At 41.6% G+C, this 20,065-nt stretch overlaps 1 protein-coding gene across 1 annotated transcript; it reads right to left on the bottom strand.

The window, feature by feature from the left end:
* Positions 1-1,415: 1,415 nt before the first annotated feature.
* Positions 1,416-19,787, bottom strand: chrna4b (cholinergic receptor, nicotinic, alpha 4b). Its single transcript, XM_088937358.1, has 6 exons — positions 19,289-19,787; positions 9,690-9,841; positions 7,426-7,470; positions 7,179-7,288; positions 4,265-5,660; positions 1,416-1,541 (listed from the first exon to the last, which is right to left on the bottom strand). Exons 1-6 carry the CDS (start codon positions 19,350-19,352, stop codon positions 1,416-1,418), a joined length of 1,893 nt encoding a protein of 630 aa, XP_088793484.1. The 5' UTR covers positions 19,353-19,787.
* Positions 19,788-20,065: the final 278 nt, after the last annotated feature.

A 20,065-nucleotide genomic window follows, 5' to 3' on the forward strand; every position in this document is an offset into this window, starting at 1 on the left:
GTCAGGACTAAGAAGTTAGTTTTTTATTTTATTTATAGTTTTTTTATTGTTAACGGGCCACTGTAACACATTTATTTAACCATGGGAATATGTCTAGCCACTCTACATTTGCCCTGTTCCAGAGCAGCAATATCTTTTTCTGAGACATTAACAGTACAATATTCTAATTTACAGCACCTGATTCACTTGAACCACTATGAGATTTACTTTGTTTTTCTGTTTTCCTTCAGTAAATTTGGCATTTGCGTCTATAATCTTTTTTAATAGCAGGAATGGTACGAATTTTTGCCATTAGTTTTCTGCTTTTAGGTCTTTCCTGCTTTTGTCAGGAGACCTAGAAAATAAGAACATTAGAAAAGGAAAGATAGATTTTCTCCAATCTACTGTAGCTTGTTAGGTAGTTAGTTATAAAGTGATGCAAGGATATCAGCTTCAACAACATGGTCGGGTAGCTTGTTTCTTAATGCCATGACCCTTTAGGTGAAGAAGTTCTACCTGTTTTTGGCTTTAAATTCCTTTTCATGTACAGGTTGTCCCTTTTGTGGAATCAGGTTCATGTTTTACTGTTTATTTTCTGAATTGCTAACACTGTTCTGCTGTCTTTTTTGTCATTTAGATAGATCTCTGAAGGTATCAGATTCTGCTTTTTTTGTTTCAACAAAGCTTGTTCAGTTTGAATTTCATTAAACCTTTTAATCATTCCTTAAAAATAAGTAATAAATTCCCCTCCAGGTCCTTCAAATACAATTAACCAATTTAATGTGATAGGGACTGAGGAATCAATGCATTTGGAGACCAGTCAGAGACACAAGACTGCTCTGAGATGTATCTGAAATATAAAACAATTAGGAAGCATACAGTATTTAATATTGCAATTCTGGAAAATTGTGGGATTACTGTTGTTCAAGTTTTGAGTGGGGACCTTTCTTATAAAAGGGAGCACAGACAGTGACAGGTCATCTGGCTACATACAATGTTAAAGTAAAATCCTTTTAAAAAGTAATTCCTTATACTTTTCACAAGAACAAGTAACTTGTAACTGTAATGGATTACTTTTTAAAAACCCTTCCCCTACATGTGTTGTCTATGCATTTATTTATCAGAGAACTACTGTATATTACTAATTGACACATTTCAGTGAAGTAAGAGATTAACAGTAAAGTTAAAATGTAATTTTTCAGAGGACACTTGCTTTTTTCTAACTCGAAAGAAATGTAAATAAAATACCTCAGATAAGTAGATTAAAAAGTAACACTAGTGTTGAAGACACATTTTCTGACACCCTCTTTCCCTCCCAATGCTCACCAGAAATAAAAGCAAAGCAATGTGTTTTTTTTTTAAAAAGAGGGAATACTAAATTATTCATGGTTTCTTTTTTTGCCCACCAGGTGTGACAGCATCCGTTTTCTCCTCTGCTAGATCATTCCTGCCAACCAGGGAGGGAGAAACAGCCCCACTGTTCCCAGAATGCAAACCATTATGAACATCCAGAGGAATATCCTGTCTATCACCATCGCAACGTACTTCCAGTCCTCTTTCACCTGAAGAAGAAAGAAAACACAGTCAGACATTTACTTCAGCTTGTTAAAGCTGCTTTCCATTTCTCAAACTGGTTTCACGAGCTGTTGATTTGACAAAGACAGCAGCGCATCGCTCAGTGCTGCTGTCTCTGTGAACACCTTTGTCCCTCACTGCTCCTTTGACAATGTTAATGTTGTGAATAGTCTGTGTAAAAATTTCAAAAGAGACTTAGCTAGTTTTCACCCCAAGAGCAGCCTGATCATTTTATTCCACCCAAGCAACATTCCATCACTGTCAAGAACGTTTGTGCTACACAGATGATAGGATTGGACAGTGATTAAGGAGAATACTGTGCTGAAACTGCTGTTGAAAGGCCCAATAGCAAATTTAATTCTGGAGCAGTTAGTCCCGAAACAAATCTGTCTTCAAATCATCAAACATCGTCCACAGTTTCCTGACTACAGATTTGCTCCTGTGGTTTCTCCTCCTCTCTTTTTAACCCAGAATGGGATTTCTGCACTGAGCAAAAAAAGTTGAAAGAGCAGCAATGGTTTTTCATTCTGTTTTTTTTTCTTGTCACATGCCTCCATAAGTGAAAACAACAAAATTAGTTCATGCATTAGTGCAGTCCAAAGCACTTAAACTGCTACAGGGTGCACTAAACCGTTCATCGTACTAATGTAGAATGTTCTAAATGCAAAATACATAAGCTTAATTAAGTTATAATAAGGTTCAACTGATTAAATCAAACACTCAAGGCTGTGCTCCTCTTTAAACAAACAGCAGAATTATCAGATTGATGCTTTGTATCTCAGAAAAATAATGCGAAAACCACATCAAAACTGAATTCGTACCACTTAAAGGGCTAATTTCCCCCAGATGTGTTGTCTTAGCTAGATCTAGGCACAGAGACTTAGGTATTGAAGGTGCCACAGTGTAAACTAACACTATTTATCTAAATTATATTTTAATCTGTATAATGTCTCTAAAAACATATTGCCATAGCAGTTGCAGCAACATTTCACCCCTGTTATTTTTTCCCCAACACTTATGCCTTATAAGAAGCAGAGCTGTGCAATCTCAGCAGAAAGTGAAAAGCAATCAATTCCGTTTTTCTTTACCCCCCCTGCCAATAAGCATTTCTAATTCTAGCCAGGATTTGCAGTAGGGATGATTTCCATTCTGAAGTACAATAGCACTGGGACAGCCGAGGAATTAGCTTCTTTAAATAGCAGCATAAGCCATGCAGCGTCACAATGTCCATGGTAAGTATGGATTTTGTCATACACGGCTTAAAACCATTACTAGAGAAACGTGATCTTGCTGTCCTGCATACCTTTGCCTGTCTGTGTGCAAGGAATACTGTAAGTGGGATTGTGCAAGGTGATTCTAAGGCCACACTTGGCTTTAGTTACAGTTGTGTCTGTGGAGTTTTGGGCATCAACTTTTTAAACAAGGTTATTGGAAGTGTTTCTCTGGACAACATTGTAATTCATCATTTGCAAGCTCAACCTCGCTTTATGTGACTCTATGCTTGAGCAAAGGAAGACCAGGCAGTGTTGAACCTAAAAATAAAGAAATACAGAGTTTAGTCTTTTGGCCCATTTAAAAACCTCATTCTTTTCATTTGAATTCATCCTGCTTTCACCTCATTTCACAAGGAACTTTTCATTTGAATTCTTAAGCTTGTTTTCCTGTTTTTTTTTTTGGGAAGCTCTGGGCTCAGTTTACCAGCCCTGTATTTTGTGTACTCTAATGTATTCCCTGTGCTTGGAACTGTATGCCTGAAGTGGCTCGATTGCTTTTGGCAGCAGTTTTCAAATGTCAGCCTGTGATCAATTAGATTATGCATGAACACACTTGATGTTGATTTTGAGAGGCAATGTTTGAAAGCAGAAGGTCATTTGAGGTCAACATTGCCTGGTCATTGGTTATATATTAGTATGTAGGCTGGACAGAAATACGATCAGCTTTTTATAGTTGAACTTTAGGGACCCACGATTCCAAAATGGGAAAACTGTCACCTTACCTAATTTATAATGGAGTGGGCAGATTGCTCAAGAATTATGCAGAGAGGAAAATAAAGACCTACAGTAGGATGCCCTCACCTCCGGAAGGAGCTTAAAACTAGAAACTAGACACTCAGCTCTCCATGTGCTACCTGTCTGCAGGGAACAGTAAGAGGAAGCAAAATTTGTGAATTTTGTGAATGGTCTTAGAAAATAAATTTGAGAGAAATGCGTGGTCTCAGTATCATGGTAATAAAATACAGTCCTTGTTTGTTTTTGCATGTAGTGAAGATCCTTGCATCGAGAGGGATGTGGTTTCAGGAGATCTATTAAATGGATCTCCTGAGAATTAAGGGATTGAAATATTTATGTTCCAAAGAGATGGTGTAATTCTAACTTTCAGTTGTGTTTGGCCTTTTAAAAAAAAACAAACTAGCATTACAGCATTTTAGCATTGCATTACAAATGCCTTACTAATTAGAATGTAATTAGTTACAGCTTTTGTGAAATGGTAATACTGCCCCAAGACAAAGACAGAGAAGAAACTGCAAGAAAGTGTGTAATGCTCAGCAAGTGGGTTACTGTAATACTCTTCTAGATATAATCATGCCTCTGTGGAAAGTTGGTTACTTGGCTGTACCTTGCGATCCGTTTCTTGAAAAGATTAGGAAGCATCTTTCTCAGATTTTTATGTATGGGAAAGTGGGAGCAGAAAACCGAACGACAAAACCTACAGAAAAATCTGCATCTTCCGCCCTCAGGTGACCCGCGATGTACTGCACCCCTTCAATGGCCAGCTTCATGGAAGGGGACATCAGGAGGATGTGCTGCTCTTTGGCGCTGAACAGTTTCGCTGCCCTCTGGGAAGACATGGCCGTCTCCGGGATCTTTGTGCACTTCCAGGGGGCCTGGCTGCTGTCAGTTCCCTCGTCCGCCAGCAGGTGGCTCTGGAATGTCGGGGACCTGCTGGACTTGCCGCTGGCGTGCCCGTTGCTCTGGGACGACTCCTCATGCAGGCAGCAGTACTGGATGCTCCTGGACCGGCAACGGGCTGTGGTCTGGGGGAGCTCCCTTTCACCAAAGGAGTACTGGACGCTTAAAGACCTGGTCTTGGGGAAGGAGCACGGCTTGTCCGGGGCCAGTAGGTGCGAGGCAGGAGGGGAGGAGCAGCCTGGCTGGCTGGTTTCCTCCAGGAGGATGGAGTATTGGCTGGAGGGGGACTTGCAGAGCAGCTGCACCTTGGCTGGAGGATCTTCAAGGGGGTGACACAAGGGTGGGGTGGAGGTGGGGGGGACACTGTCAGGACTGTCCAAGGGCGAGCTGGGGAAGGTCTGCTCAGCCTCGAAGGTCTGTTCGGACCAGAACGTGGGAGTGCTCCCCTTCTTGTGCATCATCTCGATCAGCTTCTTGCAGTTTTCCTTCACCGTCGTGGGCCTCTTCATGAACAGGACCCGGGGGACGACGTCCAGGAAGACCCTCCGCACCCAGTGGGGCATGGTGTGTGTCCGGGGAGAGCGGTGGTGGACGTTCAGCACGAAGACGGTGATGATGATGGAGAGGGTGACGAAGATCATGGTGAAGAGCAAGTACTCCCCGATCAGGGGGATCACCAGGGAAGTGGACGGGATGATCTCCGTGATCAGGAGGAGGAAGACGGTCAGGGAGAGGAGGACCGAGATGCAGAGGGTGATTTTCTCCCCGCACTCAGAGGGCAGGTAAAACACCAGGACGGTCAAGCAGGAAATGAGCAGGCACGGGATGATCAGATTGATGGTATAAAACAGCGGCAGCCTCCTGATGATGAAGTAGAACGTGATGTCGGGGTAGATTTCTGTGCAGCACTCGTATTTCTTGGTGTTGTACGTCCCCACGGCGTCGACGATCACCCATTCCCCGCTCTCCCAGTAGTCCATCTGGTCCACGTTGTTCGCCATGCTCACCAGGTCAATCTTGGCCTTGTCGTACGTCCAGGACCCAAACTTCATGGTGCAGTTCTGCTGGTCGAAGGGGAAAAAAGTGACATCGATGCTGCAGGAGCTCTTGTAGATGGCTGGGGGCATCCATTTGATCTGTCCATCATGAAAGAGGTGCGCTTTAGTAAGGTGAGTGACAGCAAAGTCTCCATCGGCACTGCAGGTAGACAAGAAAGGTCACCAAACATACCTTACCAACAATGCGGTCTTGAAACAGTAGAAAACTACACTTAGATTTTTTAAACTCAGAATGGCTTTGGTCTGTCTTATACTTAATTGGAAATGTGATCATCAGCACCTGGGTTAAACAATTAAGGATTAGTTCAATTAGGGTCCACAGCCCTCTAACGGCATGGAGAGCAAAAGTTGACTACCTCTGATCTAAAGCATTAAAAAATCCTGCTGGACCAGGGTTCAAGTTCTGAAGTTGTACTGTACGTCACTATAGCAGTTGGCTGGAGCAGTAACCATACATAACTAACTGTGGAAATGAATGAACAGGAATTTTTCTGTTTTTTTTTGTAAGCGTTCTGTCGCACTTCAAAAGAAAGTTCGATGGTCCAGTGTCAGTGCTATATTATGAAGTGATGATATTCCTCTAATTATTAGATAAGTATGCTGTTTATATGATTTGTTTGATGCACATAACGTCTGTTTACATTGCCTTACACAGTACATTGCTAATGCCTTGTATGTTAATATAATTTTAAAACACTGTGCAATCTCAAACACCAGAGTACAATACACAAGTCATTTTTCTGCATTAGACTCCAAGTTGCTCCTTTTCAGTTACTCTGTATTGAAACCATTTGTACACATGAAAACACTGCATGTTACTGTTATTAGGCAGAAGAGCACTTTTAGCAACAGACTGCTCCAGCTACGGTGTTCAAGGGAACGTTTCCGCAGGTCTTTCCTCCCGGCGGCTGTCAGGGTGTATAACACTGCCCTAGGCTAGGACTGTTAGCCCTTCATCTGCTCGTCTATGGACAGCATGTTGCACTATTGTACTTTTTAGACACTCAATCTGTATATACCTATGCACATTTTGCACATTTGTTATTGTTTTACAGTGACTATGAGCATATTTTGCACACACCTAACTATGTATTTATTTTATATTACTGTATGTATTTTCGTCTATTCTGATGTCTGTTTTTGCTTGTCTAGGGCTGGGCTGCTGTAACACCTCAATTTCCCTTCGAGATCAATAGAGTCTCTTTCTATCTACTTCAGACCAAAGATGCTAATGAAAAAAAGAAATTTCAAATCAAAATATAATTATTTACTACCTAATGCAGGTGAGTGATAAGTGTACTGCATTCTGATGTCTACATTATGTGTCTATCTGCATTTTAATACCTAATCATCTGCTACATTTGACAAGAATTGTAAGACGTGTAGTAGATGCTTTAATCAATGGTGACTGACAGACACTGGAGGTTGGACAGCTGTTGCTGCAGGGCCCAATACGAGGACACACAGCCGGGAGATTCTGAAATGTGTTCAGAGCGACACTGGGACACGGGGGCTTAAACTGGGAACTTTAACTTCACCACTGGTCCAGCTGGACTCTCAGTTAGATAGCAGTAAAGTGTATTTGCCAGCTGCAGCCTGAAAAGGCTGGCAAGACATGGAATCGTTGCAGGCTAGTGCAGGTCCAGTCAGAACATACTTGTTGTAGAGGACGATGTCTGGCCTCCAGATGAGTTCGGATGGGATACGGATTGAGGTAACATTCTCATAATCTTGAGGGTTCCACCTTAGTTTGTAGTCGTGCCATTCCTGTTTGAGAGAAAGAAGGGAGAAATGAGCACTGTGGGTAAGACTTCACAGTGGAAGTTTTCCACTGTGGGTAAGACTCGCAAGACTGCAACTGTCCTTTCTTCATCGCTGGCAACATCAGTGAAGGAATGGCTTACTTGTTTGACCCAGACATTTGTAGTCATCATCTGGTTCTTCTCATCCTGTAAATGCGAAGACAAAGCAAAGAAAAAATTAAAATGGACTCCGACATTGCAACAGGCACACACTTTTATAGGGAAGGCTGCTCAAGGTGATCGAGTACATAATCCTACGCTGAAAGTCAAAGAAAAATCAAACGTTCTTTTATGCTCTTTGTTTCTTTCTAGCTAAACCGGGAAAAATAAAATCATAACTTTCCATCTGCTCTGTATGCTTTCCATATTTCCATATTTAGAAGTTGTTGTTCTCTCTGTAGATGTTGTAAATCCATCTGAAATAGAGCTCTGAAGTTCTTCATGGCTAGGCGTGACAAAGTATGTCTGTCTCTGTTCCTGCCAAGATGCGATTCCAGTCGCTCATGGGCTCACGCAGTGCCACTCACTAGATAGCAGATAACCCCACCACACCAAAATATCGTGTGATATACAATGATATCAAGAGAATCTTACACCACACCGCTAGTGTGGCTCTATTCTGCCCCTACCAGAATTCAGTTACAGTCACTAGCAGGCTCAGCCAGTGGAGAATTCACCAGTGCCACAACAACAGGTCCTCTACCGCTACAAAGTGGTGATGTCACTTCTGTAATGTGCTCAGCGCACTGAGCCAAGATAGACAGGGTCCAACCATCCAGCTGTTTTCTAGCTGTTTGTTCCAATTCAGGATCGTGGTGAAACTGGAACCTATCCTGGCAAACGAAGGGTGCAATGCAGGGTATACACTGGATGGGACGCCAATCCATTGCAGGGCACATCTGGACACAGACAGGCACACACTCACACTAGAGTCAATTTTCTCAGAAGGCAATTAAACTACTGGTATGTTTTTGGACTGTGGGAGGAAACCAGAGCACCTGGAAGAAACCCACATGAACCTGGGAAGAACATACAAAATCCACACAGGTAGCACCCCAAAAACTGAACCCAGATTGCGAGGCAGCGATACTAACCACTGTGCCACCCTAGGGTCAATGTCACTGGTCAGAGTAGTTTATACTGTACAGAATATTTTTATAAATTTAAAAGGCAGCCATTTAATTAAGTCCTCCTGTCAGGATAACTGTATTTTTAAATGTTCACAAACAGAAAATCTCTGAAAACAATTCCTTTAAAGAGAGAAAGAGCTACTTTGAAGTAAGTCCGTTTCATCGGGTCACAGCATATTAAAATGCAACAATACCATGAAGAAAGGTATGAAAATGGAATTTAGAATTAGGGGATGATAAAGTAGCTCAAAATGTCTGAATAACATGCAGGCAATTGAATAGTTTCTTTATCTTGTATAAAACTTCATTTCTGGGCATATCATAAAAATAAGAATTTTGAATATAGAAGTGTTTTGTAACCTGAAAATTTGTGATTAACAGGAGTGTGTAAGGAACCTTTGAAAGAAGGACAAAGGCTAATTCTCAATTGCCAACTCTCTAGGAAATGACTACAGGCTTCAAGAATATTGTCACGCTCCGGTTTCACGTGGGTATGCGCCCTCACCACTGCCGCCTCAGGTTGGCCCCCCACCACTGGGGACTCGAACCCGGGCCTCCGGCGTCACTCGACAGGGACCCAGCCAGTTGAGCTAAAGGGAAATCTCCCTTCAGCCCGCCGGCTGCGGTCCCTGCTATTCACAGGGAAGGGCGGTGACATCACCACGCTGGTGAGCCGGCTCGAACAACCTGCAATGCTGACCATATGCGTTACAATATTATTTCACAGCATTCAGATGACTGACACCCTTGCAACATCCCCAGTACTACTGTCAATATCTTTGATCACAGCAGAGGGTTCTGATGTCAGCCTGGCCATTGTCCCTTAGGCAAAGTGAGTTTAAGTCTAACATCAGTTCCGTAATGTTCCTTCTTAATCACAATTGCATTTCAGAGGGTTGTCTGGAAATGATCAATAGTAAAAGACCTCAAGGTTGTCACCCTTGAGGTTAGTAGTCCACTATACTGACACAGAATGTAAACCTGTACCATAAAATAAAAAATGTGTCTTTAACTTTTGGTCTGGATTTGCATGCATACTCTTGAGAACTAAGTTTTTACTTCCTGCGTCTGTGAGTTTCGTGTCATCTTTCAGGGACATATCTACAGAGGCAGTTGAGAATTAGCTGTACGCTGTTGGTCATTTATTTTGTGATTTTTAATTAATGGAACTGAAGCAATGGTTGTCCTAAGTGGATGATAGGGGACTGAGACCTCCTGCAAGCAGAGGCTACTTACCACGTCTATTAGCTGGGCAATGGACAGCCCGAACCGTACCAGGACCACATCAGAGATATTGGCCACTGGACGGGACAGCTTGTTGTAGCCAGTGAAGAGATTCTTTAGGAGCCTCTCCTCAGCATGGGCCCGTACTGTTGTGTGGCCATAAGCTGTGAGGAGGAGAGCCTGTATTAAAGTCCAAATCTTAGACACAGAACAGGACCTTTGACAACCTAATAAGCTCCGAACCACAACCATAAGTGATAACCTCACTTCTGAGCCAAGGAAAGCAGATTTAGGGTTTGCATCCACAAAGGCTTTTAAAATCGTTTCTCCTTTTGCAGCACCTCATGTCAATATATTTTTTCCCACCCAGATAACAGCAAAATAAAATGCATAAGTCATCACACAGGTCCACGAATCCTGCTGTAGAGCCTACTACTGTATAATATACAGTGCCTCACCTGCTTCTGAAATGAGAAATTTTACACAACAGGAGATACGTCTGGGGCTTATTCTGAAAATACACTCAGCCAATATATCATCCTCGTCTTTTGCACAGGGGGTAACATTAATATCACCTGCTGGCGGTCCTTAGATAACGTTTACCAGTCACTTGTCAATTTACTTTAAAAAAGGACCTAAGGCTGTCTTGGCTGCTGTGTGGCTCACTTATGAACTGTGGTTTTGTTCACCCCCCTGCCAAACCCCCACAACCTCAGATGAGACATTTTGTATTGGCAGTTGATAGTTTGTTGATATGTGGGTAAGTTCTTTACTACTAGAAAGCACATTCTGGGGCTGTGCTTGGGTGTAAAGTCCCATGGGAAAGGCAACAAACAAAAATGTCACACAGGGCACATCTCAATACCTGAGATTGAATCTTACTCAGTTGTAATTCTCCTACTACATGTAGGTTAGCTGCCACATTGAAGCATTTGTGGGTGTGTCCAATTTGAACAGTCCAAATAACCCAGTGCAGCAAATTGCTTATTGAACTGCAGATCTCTTTCAGCCCTTTCTTAACAGACCCCAGGGATTCAGCTTCAACTACGAGGCCAGTCAGTGTGTTCCACACACCAACGGCCCTTGAAATGCGTCCAGGTCTTAGTCTTCAATGCACACTTTCTAAATTTCCACTGATGTCCTCAAGTCCATGCCTCGCTGTTGCCTCCTGAACAAGAAAAGGTGTCAATCTGAAGAAGGCTCCACAGCCAAAACGTTGTTTCTTTTCTTCTCTTTCCAGCATGGAATAAACCTTTACTTGTTCCTTTGCAGCCTTCGCATGCTGACACAGCTACCTACCTGAACTAAGTACTATGTGACTTGACTTTTTCACTGCCTTTCAGGTTTTTACATACTTGTATCCTTTCTTAGTCCCCTCTGTTTAGAACTAAAAGGATTCAGCAGTTTTCACCTCTGTTTGTCCTTAATTAACCTTCTCGCTCTCCTTTGAACTGCTTCTTCAAACGTTCTTCTGGTGATTACAATGTCAGCCAAAACTTGTTACAAGAGCATAAGAACCTTCCAAACCTGTTTTGACAGAAATCCTCATTTCAGCATATGTGGAAACTTCTGGTTAGGACTTTTAATTGCTTCTCTTCATTGCTGAGATGAGGAGATTGATGTGTCTACATAACCATTATCAGATCTGCTGCAGATACACATTCTCAAATTACTCAGAGATCCCGTTAGATCAAACCCTTTCACAGTCAGAGTTGGAAATGTTACTGCAGCAGGTTTTTATACAGTATGTGAAGTTACGGTTCAGGTTGTTTCCTTTAGGACATCTTAGGTACAAGAGGAAAGGGACACACATAGAGGGACAAGCACCCTGGGGACATTCATGATTCGGCTGTCTTTACTGCAATGGATCAGTGAGCTGAATTAATTTGCTTACAAATTGCATACACGCATTTTACCAGTCTGAAAGTCTCTCCCAGCAGCAGAATGCTGTGCCCTGTCTGGTCTACGTCTTCACGTACTCATGGAGAATGAGTACACCCAGCCGAACGTCACCATGAGCATCATCACTGGAACCCTACGCTCCACCCCAATCCCCTGGCTCCCTGTCCTACAGTAGCAGATATCACTCCTCCACACACCCGACAACTCGCAATAGCCCCCAAAAATGCTCAAAGAGGTTCAAAACTCTCCTCGGCTGCCACTGCATGAGGACATATGTCCACCAAAGTCCGCCTTCAAGAAAGCCAATCTGGAAAAACCTTCTCCAACATAACTTCTACACAGACTTCACCTGGGCTTAAGCATGGGAATCACTGGACGTAACAAACAAGCACCTCTTCACGTGCCCCACACAACAACCTCCCAGCTTGCACCTTCCAAGAAAGAGTGGTCCCCTCTAGACTGCTTTAGGACTGGTCCATGTCTTGGCAGCCTCTCAAATTGGGCATCAGTCCAGCCCTCTTTGCTCCTGTGGGACAGAGCAAACTATGCAGCCCATCCTAGGGGCCTCCCCACGCCACAGTCTCAGTGAAGAACTACACACCCCCAACACAGCTGAACCAGAGGCTATCGTTTAACTAAGGGACTTTATTTTAAAATACATTTTAAAGTCTAAAACATGTTTAGGTGTTAATGAGGGAAGAAAGTAACTTTGTGTCTGGATGTTTTTAAGCTTCATCATTCTTTTTACAAAAGGCCTCCATAATTAAAATTAAGACTATAAATATCAACTACAAAGATGTTTCTGCAAAGTAAGCAAAGTGCTAATATAGGAAAAGGAGACAACGCACCCTCTTTTAATACTGTGTCCCAATTTGGTTTAAGACTGTTCAGAGCTAAACTAAAATAGTTTTGTCTGCCTTGTCTCTTGCAATCTAATTTAATTGATGAGGGCTCATGGGGGAGATTAAACAACTGGAAGAGACAATATATGAGCCCAAAGTTCAGAATGGGTTTTGGTCATTGGTGTCCTAATTTCTACGTAACTGAAAGACTCAAAGTTAAATCCTTTACTACCATTAGAGTAGAGATTTTGTCAAGCTACACTAAAGACAAGGGAGCTTTAATTCAACTGTAGCAAATACTATTGTCTGCATTTCAAAAGGTTTTTCTGCACTGCAAGCTCTTATCATTTACTCCAAGAGCAGATTAACAAAAAACATTCTTCAGGAGCTTTGCAAGTTTTTGATTTTATATGGAGCCCTCTAGGCATCATAGCGACTGCAAGCACAGTGGTTGAAAATACAGGATTCACTTAACCATTTCCCATTGGTTTGGAGAGAATACTGCTGAAAATCTATTGTTAAGCATATTTAACTGTCTGTATATTATTTTTTGCCATTTAAATCACTGTGGAAAATTTTTTTGATTCAGCTCTTAACAGGAGTGTTAAGATTTTGTCAAAACGTCGTTTTCAGGTCAAACAAACATGTTTTGGTAAATTTGGGCATCCCAATGTTACTGTTTTGGCCAGAATGTATGTCTGTAGAAAGGTGATAGTATAACCAGAAACATCCACCTGTTTTTTTAGAAAGCTGCTTCCTCCTGATCAGGGCCTTGTCACCCCAGAACCTGTCCCAAAAGCATAGAGTATAGGGACTATATTCTGGATGGAAGAGCAGTCCACCACGGGGCACAGACACAAACACAAGCATGATTTAGAGACACAGATGCTCTTAGTCACCATGCCTTTGGAAGGTGGCATAAACCCAGAACACCTGGCAAAACCTCATTGTGAATGTGGCAAGAACATGCAAGCTCCACCCTGAACATACTCCAGTCCAGAGTCGAACCCAAGACCCAAGAGCTATGAGGTCGCAGTGCAGACTTGACCATAATTGCCTTTCTCCCACATGAACTACTATTGGATTGTAATCTTTTGTAACTGTTACTGTGGACATTACACAGTGCGAACCAAGAGGTCACCATGTATACACACAGTCATTATGTACTGTTAGAGAAACACAGAGCAAAGCCTTATCCAATATTTCCTACTTAAGTTTGAAAGAGGTGAATGATGAATGAGAGTCACATGCAAGAATACTTTCAATCCAACTGACCTTGAGTTGTTGCAAAATGTGAAGCAAAGATTCAGTGGATGCAAGCCATAAGAAAGGAACCTGAACTGACATTATGATGCCAAATGACATCATAGCTTTGAAAAAAGAGAGGATGTACTATAACTCATCACTATCTTAGGCTTTTTTTTAAATACACATGGGGGAAACAGGAGCTTGAAGTTTAGTGAGTTTGTTTCAGCCTGGGGCTGTTACTATTTTAATTTTCAAACAGACCAACAGACAAACAGTAGTAAAGTGGAAATTTGCAAGTATAACCTTAACCCACTTTGTGTTTTCTCTTTCCTTTGGAGGCTAATGATGACAGATTCATCTTTAAAACACAGTCCCCCCAGACTGGTACTAATGTTGAAAAACAAATTATTTTAACTTGTGTAATGAATGTAATTACCTTTTTGGGAAAGAATTAATGGCATATCTGGGCAAATTGAAGTTTTGTAACAGGATGCTTTGAAGTTGTTTCGAAAGCAGATTTGTTTTGCTCATATATACAGTATATGGTTTGTAAGATTGAACTTTTCAATTTTTAAATTAATAAACATTAATCACAATAGACAGATTTGCCCTTCATCCTATATAAGTCCTGTCTAACTGTAGTGAATCAATACTCAGACTGTGACAGTACCCAACTGACCTTTTTAACATTACTTGTTCCTTTTCCACCAGAACTATGTGAAAGTACCATATTACTTTATTTATACTGTTTTCTTTTTCAGAGTCAGACATCTCCAGACTTTCATAGATCTATACAGTAGCTTATTTGTCTTTGTATTTGTGTTTGTATTTATCTGCAAACACGTAAAATAGAATAAACTGCTCCTCCAGTTTTCAGAAACTCTAATTCATTTTGAATATTGATTTAGAATACAGTGCTACACAGATGTATTGGATGTATTGTAAAAGCCTCATGATTGCTTTATAGTAACATCTGAATGTGAACCTATTTAATATACTGTATACAGTGTACAAGTGTACATTGCCTTGCAAAAGTTTTTACCTTTTTCCAATGCTGTCTGATTTTTGTTGAAATTACACATAATCCTTAATAATCCCTACACTTATACAGCTTTTTTTCTGGACACTGCACTCAAAGCATTTTACAGGTAATGGGGGCTCCACTCCACCACCACCAGTGTGCAGCCCCACCTGGATGATGTGAAGGCAGCCATACTGCACCAGTACACTCCCCACACACCAGCTCTCACTGAGGAGGAGAACAGAGTGATGAAGCCAGTTCAGAGATGGGGATTATTAGGAGGCCAAGGGGAAATTTGCTCAGGACACCAGGGTAACACCCCTAATTTTTTCAAGAAACGCCCTAAGATTTTTAATGAACACAGAGAGTCAGGACCTTAATTTTATGTCTCATCCAAAGGACGGTGTCGTTTAACAGTATAGTGTCCTTGTCAGTATACTGGAGCACTAGGACCCACACAGACCATAGGGTGAGCGCCCCCTACTGGCCCCACTAACACTTCCAGCAGCAACCTTGTTTTTCAGGAGCAGTTTTTCCCAGGAGGTCTCCCATCCAGGTACTGACCAGGCTTACAGTGGGTTGGCTGTTGTGAGTTGATATGCAGTAGCTGCAGGCTAAGGATAACCTATGCCAGAGTCACATAGTGTCGTCTCTCACCCTCACACCTCACACCTCACACCTCACACCTCACACCTCACACCTCACACCAGAGGTTCCACTCTCTTGCTATACCGATTAGACATAGATTGAACCTCTTTTCCCCAGCTGGCCAAATTCCCCCTGGCCTTTACCATTGATGTACACAAACAATGAATTACTAAGATGATTTGTTGAATTCCACATTTTTTAAAAAGTAAATACTTTTATGGATGAAAGGTGTTAAACATCACCGCTAAGAAAAATCCATCTATCCATCCAATTTCTAACCGCTTCATTCAATTCAATTTTTGGCAGCAAGCAATGGGTGCAGGGCAGGATACACCCTGGATGGGATGTCAGTTTATTGCAGGGCACACACTGACACAGACATACTGTATACACACATCAGGGCAAATCAGAAACTCAAATATTAATTGCCTAGGTGCAGTCAGTATTCAGCCCCCTCCTTTTCTAAGACAAACTTGAATTAGCTCAGGCACACACACACACTCCGAAAAGACCTAGTTTTTAGTTGACTGTCCTCTGCCTGTGTGCACTGTAAGGTTGCCCAGTGAGGTAGTGTATCTGAAGCAAATAATCAACCGTGAAGGCCAACGAGCTTTTGAAACACCTCGGACATAAAGCTGTAGAAAGGCAGGAACAAATCAGATCGTGGGCAGGGTGAGGCTGATCGAGAAAGGGAAAGTGTATCGTACCACCCAGGCAGTCCCCAGATCAGGCTGTCCCTATACTTAGGAATGCTACCATGTGGCCAACAGCACCTTATGAAAGAGCTACCAATTTCCTGGAGAATCCACAAAGCTGGCCTGTATAGCAGTGGCTATACAGAAGTCTGTGATGAAGTATTTTCACTAGGAATAACAACACCTGAGAATTAAGTGTACTGACAGAAGTATGGAGTGTTTAGTCAAAATTTGGCTGAACCTGCTTAGCTGACCTCCTGGCCAGAGGACGAAGAGGGTGGGACCCTGCACCCTGCAGAGTGAGGAGTGACCAAGGGGCAGTGGCAGAGGTGGAGATGGGGTGGAGGTGGGATGTAAAAAGACGTATGTGAGGGAGAGAAGGGGATCACTTACAGTATTTTATAGTGTTTTTAGGAGAGGAAATGATGGTAGAGTGATTGCTCATTACCGAGAGCCGAGTCTGACTGTACGTGGTTTTATGTCATTACCTCCTAAACTTTTGTTACAAACTCCATTAAGTGAAACTGCAAAAAGTGGCCTGATGCATGGTCAATTTAGGTAAAGTGGACCCTTTTAATCAAACTGCAGAATGTTACGTACACTGTACATCTAGCCCAAACCCAGATCCTTACTGTCAAGCTGGTTGGTGGCTGTATGACAATGTGTTACAGTATGGGGCTGCTTCTCTATCCGAAGGGACAGGGAAATTTGTTAAGCTTGAGGGTAAAATAGATGGAGTGAAGAACAAGCAAATCTTAGAGAAAAACTTGCCAGTCTGCCAAAGAAAATTCACATACAGTGTCACGGCTTAACAAGAAGAAAGTGAAAGTCTTTGAGGGGTTTAAAGTTCTGATATGAATCTGACAGAAAGCCTGTGACAATATTGAAAAATGAGCTAGGTTCAAGTTTAAATTTATTCTCATATGTCCCTGAGTACAATGAAATGCTTGTGTTTTCCTCACATGACAAATGACATAACGGATGACATAAAAGATGCTATACCATTGACATAGAAAATGACATAACAAATGACATCACAATTCTTGGAGGCAAGAACAGGATAGCAGCTATAATTCTAACCTAGGTTGCAAAGAAGAATGGAGGAAAATCATACCATCTCCATGTGCAAAGTTGGTAGAGACTTCACCAAAAAGACCCAGCTGTAATTGCTGCTAAAGGAGCTTCTGAAAAGTGCTGCCCTGTGCTTTTATTGTGGGGCTTATGCAATCACCTGATGTCAATTCTGGGCTTTCCTTTACATTGAATTTCTTTTACCCATAAAAGTAGTCAGTGTGAGCACACAAGTTTAGATTAAAGTATTTACTTCAAAAATGTGTACAAAGTATTTGTTATTTAACAACACAGGAAATTAATTGAAAGGATTGAAAATACTACTAGGAGGCTCTGCATCAGCATGAACAGAATTCAGACAGCTCCGTCCCATCATGACAATAAGATCCATTTGGTTTATTTTTCATATATAAATGTAACTGAAACAGCTTTTTCAAATGTGAAATGAAAATATGAATGTCACTCTTGCAGGTATTAGACTATAATCTCTCTGATGTACAGTAAGCCATCTGTACAAAACATGTAAAATAAATGTTACACTGAGGTTTCCCTTTCTTATAACTTGTCCCCAATGATAATAAATAAATCTCTCATATTATATATAGTAGAAATTTGAGTCCCTCTGCTGTTAAAGTCCCTATATATATAGTAGTTCCTAATGTATGTTGATTTCTGCTTGTACAGACGTCTAAAACAGCAGTAAACTGAGACACAAGCGGGGTAAGTCCCATCAATCTCTGCTTTCCCTTTTCACCATGTTTACACATCAGTGACTTTTAAACCCCAATAAAAAGCCCTATGCCTTTCTTCCCCTGGGCTGTCTGAATTTTTCCTGTTTTCTTCTCATTCTTTGAACTTTTTCTGCCCAAGTCCATTCACTGCAACGCAGTCTGCATTTGTACAAGACAGCTTCATCTCCCCAGGTAAGATCCCTGGCAGAAGACAAGGCATCATTCCAAACAGAAACTAAATGTACCTTTCAGAGAAAACAGCAGAGCGCCCGCATTTACCAAAGAGGCAAAATGCTGCACTGGGAGAGCGTACAGTAACTGTGAAGCTGCTTGAAGCTTAGATTTCCAAGACTGAGAAATGCAGGAGATGAACCAAACTTAATTAGAAGGTTTTTAGTTTTCAAAACCCATTTCTATGAAGGGAAGATTGTTTTATCAACTCATCCAGAAACAGAAAAGTAAATAAAATAAATCTCAGACTAACGTATATTTACTCTGCTGTCATTCAAATATAATAATAGAATGACTATTAGGTGTATTCTGCAGGACGCTAAATGGATTGAGATATTTGTTTAGAACTACAGCAGAATTCTAAACTTGGTTTGAGCATTAGAACACGTTATACTGTAGATTAACTTTGACAACTCCAAAGAAGATTTATCGTATTTTATCGTATATATCGTATATACATTAATTATTAAGTACATGATAAGAATTAAAATGTGAAAATCATTTGTCAGGTATTAAATTGATTATTGAATTTCTTATTTGGTGGCAATCTGAAAAACATCTCATCATACAGTAGCTACAGTATGTAGGTCACTGCAAGGATATGTAAATTGGTCCAGGTGTTTTATTACAATTGATAAACTGCCATAATGAAAAAAGAGCACAAAGGAATACTACCTCATTCTCTCTGTGCAGAGGTGGGTGGTTGTTAGATGTTTACTGTATAAAGAGGCTTATAGGACTATCAAACCCCGACTCTATACTGTATCACCTGTGTCAATTACATGGTATTTAATATCTCTTTATATACATTTTTTACAAATCTAAATCTGAGAAGCTCAGGGTGCACCTGTACAGGAAAACAGGATAGAAAAATATACTGTACATATAGTAAAGTTTTCATAAATGAAAAAATGATATTTTGCAAAGTACAGTCGTTCATAGCTTTAATGAGTCTCTGTGTTCTTATCTACTTACGATATGACATGTTGGATTTTAAAACATTACAAGTGATTAAAACAACTAAGCTAAAGAAAGCAATAACATGACAACGTATTTGCAGGTTACAGGTAAATGCAGTGCATGCTTGATACTTTTTAGCAAATTGTCCAGTTTTACTCATTTTGTTGATGACTGGATTTTAAGTGAGTTACCAAAAACCTCAATATCAAAAAAGTGAAATTGATCAGGAGAAGAAAGAAAGGAAGTTAAGACTGAGGTTTACCTGAGAGAGGCAGGAGAAGCAGGAGAACACCCAGTGCATGGATGCAAGGAGCAAGGAACTGCATGGCAAAGGACCGAGAGCCTCTGGCGGCAGTCCCAGCTGGAAGAGCAAGTTCGGAGGTGACAAGATCTTCCTCCTCCACCCAACAGTCACCCTTGTTCCCTCTCGCTGCACCTGTGCTTGTCCTCCCCAGCTCCTGCTGGCATTTTATTGCTTTTTCTCATTGCATTCTCCACACTCTCTTCGGGGACAGGTGAACACAAAGGGAGCAGAGAGGAGAGCAAAGTTTCGGCACGTCCCTTTCCTTTGATTTTTCCTATTCGGTAAGCTGGCCTTTCCCCCAGAACGGCGGGGTCTGATCACAGCTCCTGCTCCCTCGTGGTCCCCATTTCTCTGCTGCACAATCTCTTCCCTGCTGCGGCGCGCGGGCGAGAGTTTTCCTCCCTCTCCTAGGTGTCGGAGTCCGCCTGAAGCCTCCCCTCTCAGCTGCCTCTCCCTCTGTGTCCTGCTCAGTCTGCTCAGTCTGTGTCTGTGCTCAGGCATGCAGCCTGCTGTGCAGCTGGGAATAGGACTTCAGAGTGAAGGCATGCTTGTGCAGGGCTGCTTATTTGCAGGCTACAGAAGGGCGATGGAGAGCCAGCCTTCACATCTGTGGCAAAAGCAGTTCTTTGCATAGCCACGCTGGGAAGCCGGCACATATTGTTTCTATTAAATCTTTCTATTAAATGTTTTTTCGTATTAAAACATCCATTTGATCCTTTAGGTTATTATGCATAT

Source organism: Atractosteus spatula, chromosome 19, assembly GCF_055471065.1.
Source record: "Atractosteus spatula isolate fAtrSpa1 chromosome 19, fAtrSpa1.hap1, whole genome shotgun sequence".
Classification (NCBI taxonomy): domain Eukaryota; kingdom Metazoa; phylum Chordata; class Actinopteri; order Semionotiformes; family Lepisosteidae; genus Atractosteus; species Atractosteus spatula.

Coding starts and splice junctions, on each gene's coding strand:
- chrna4b (XM_088937358.1), bottom strand. CDS start 19,352: ATGCAGTTCCTTGCTCCTTGCATCCATGCACTGGGTGTTCTCCTGCTT. Junction 5,661..7,178: donor GACATCGTCCTCTACAACAA/GTATGTTCTGAC, acceptor GTCTACCTGCAG/TGCCGATGGAGACTTTGCTG. Junction 1,542..4,264: donor CGGAAGATGCAGATTTTTCT/GTAGGTTTTGTC, acceptor TTTCTTCTTCAG/GTGAAAGAGGACTGGAAGTA.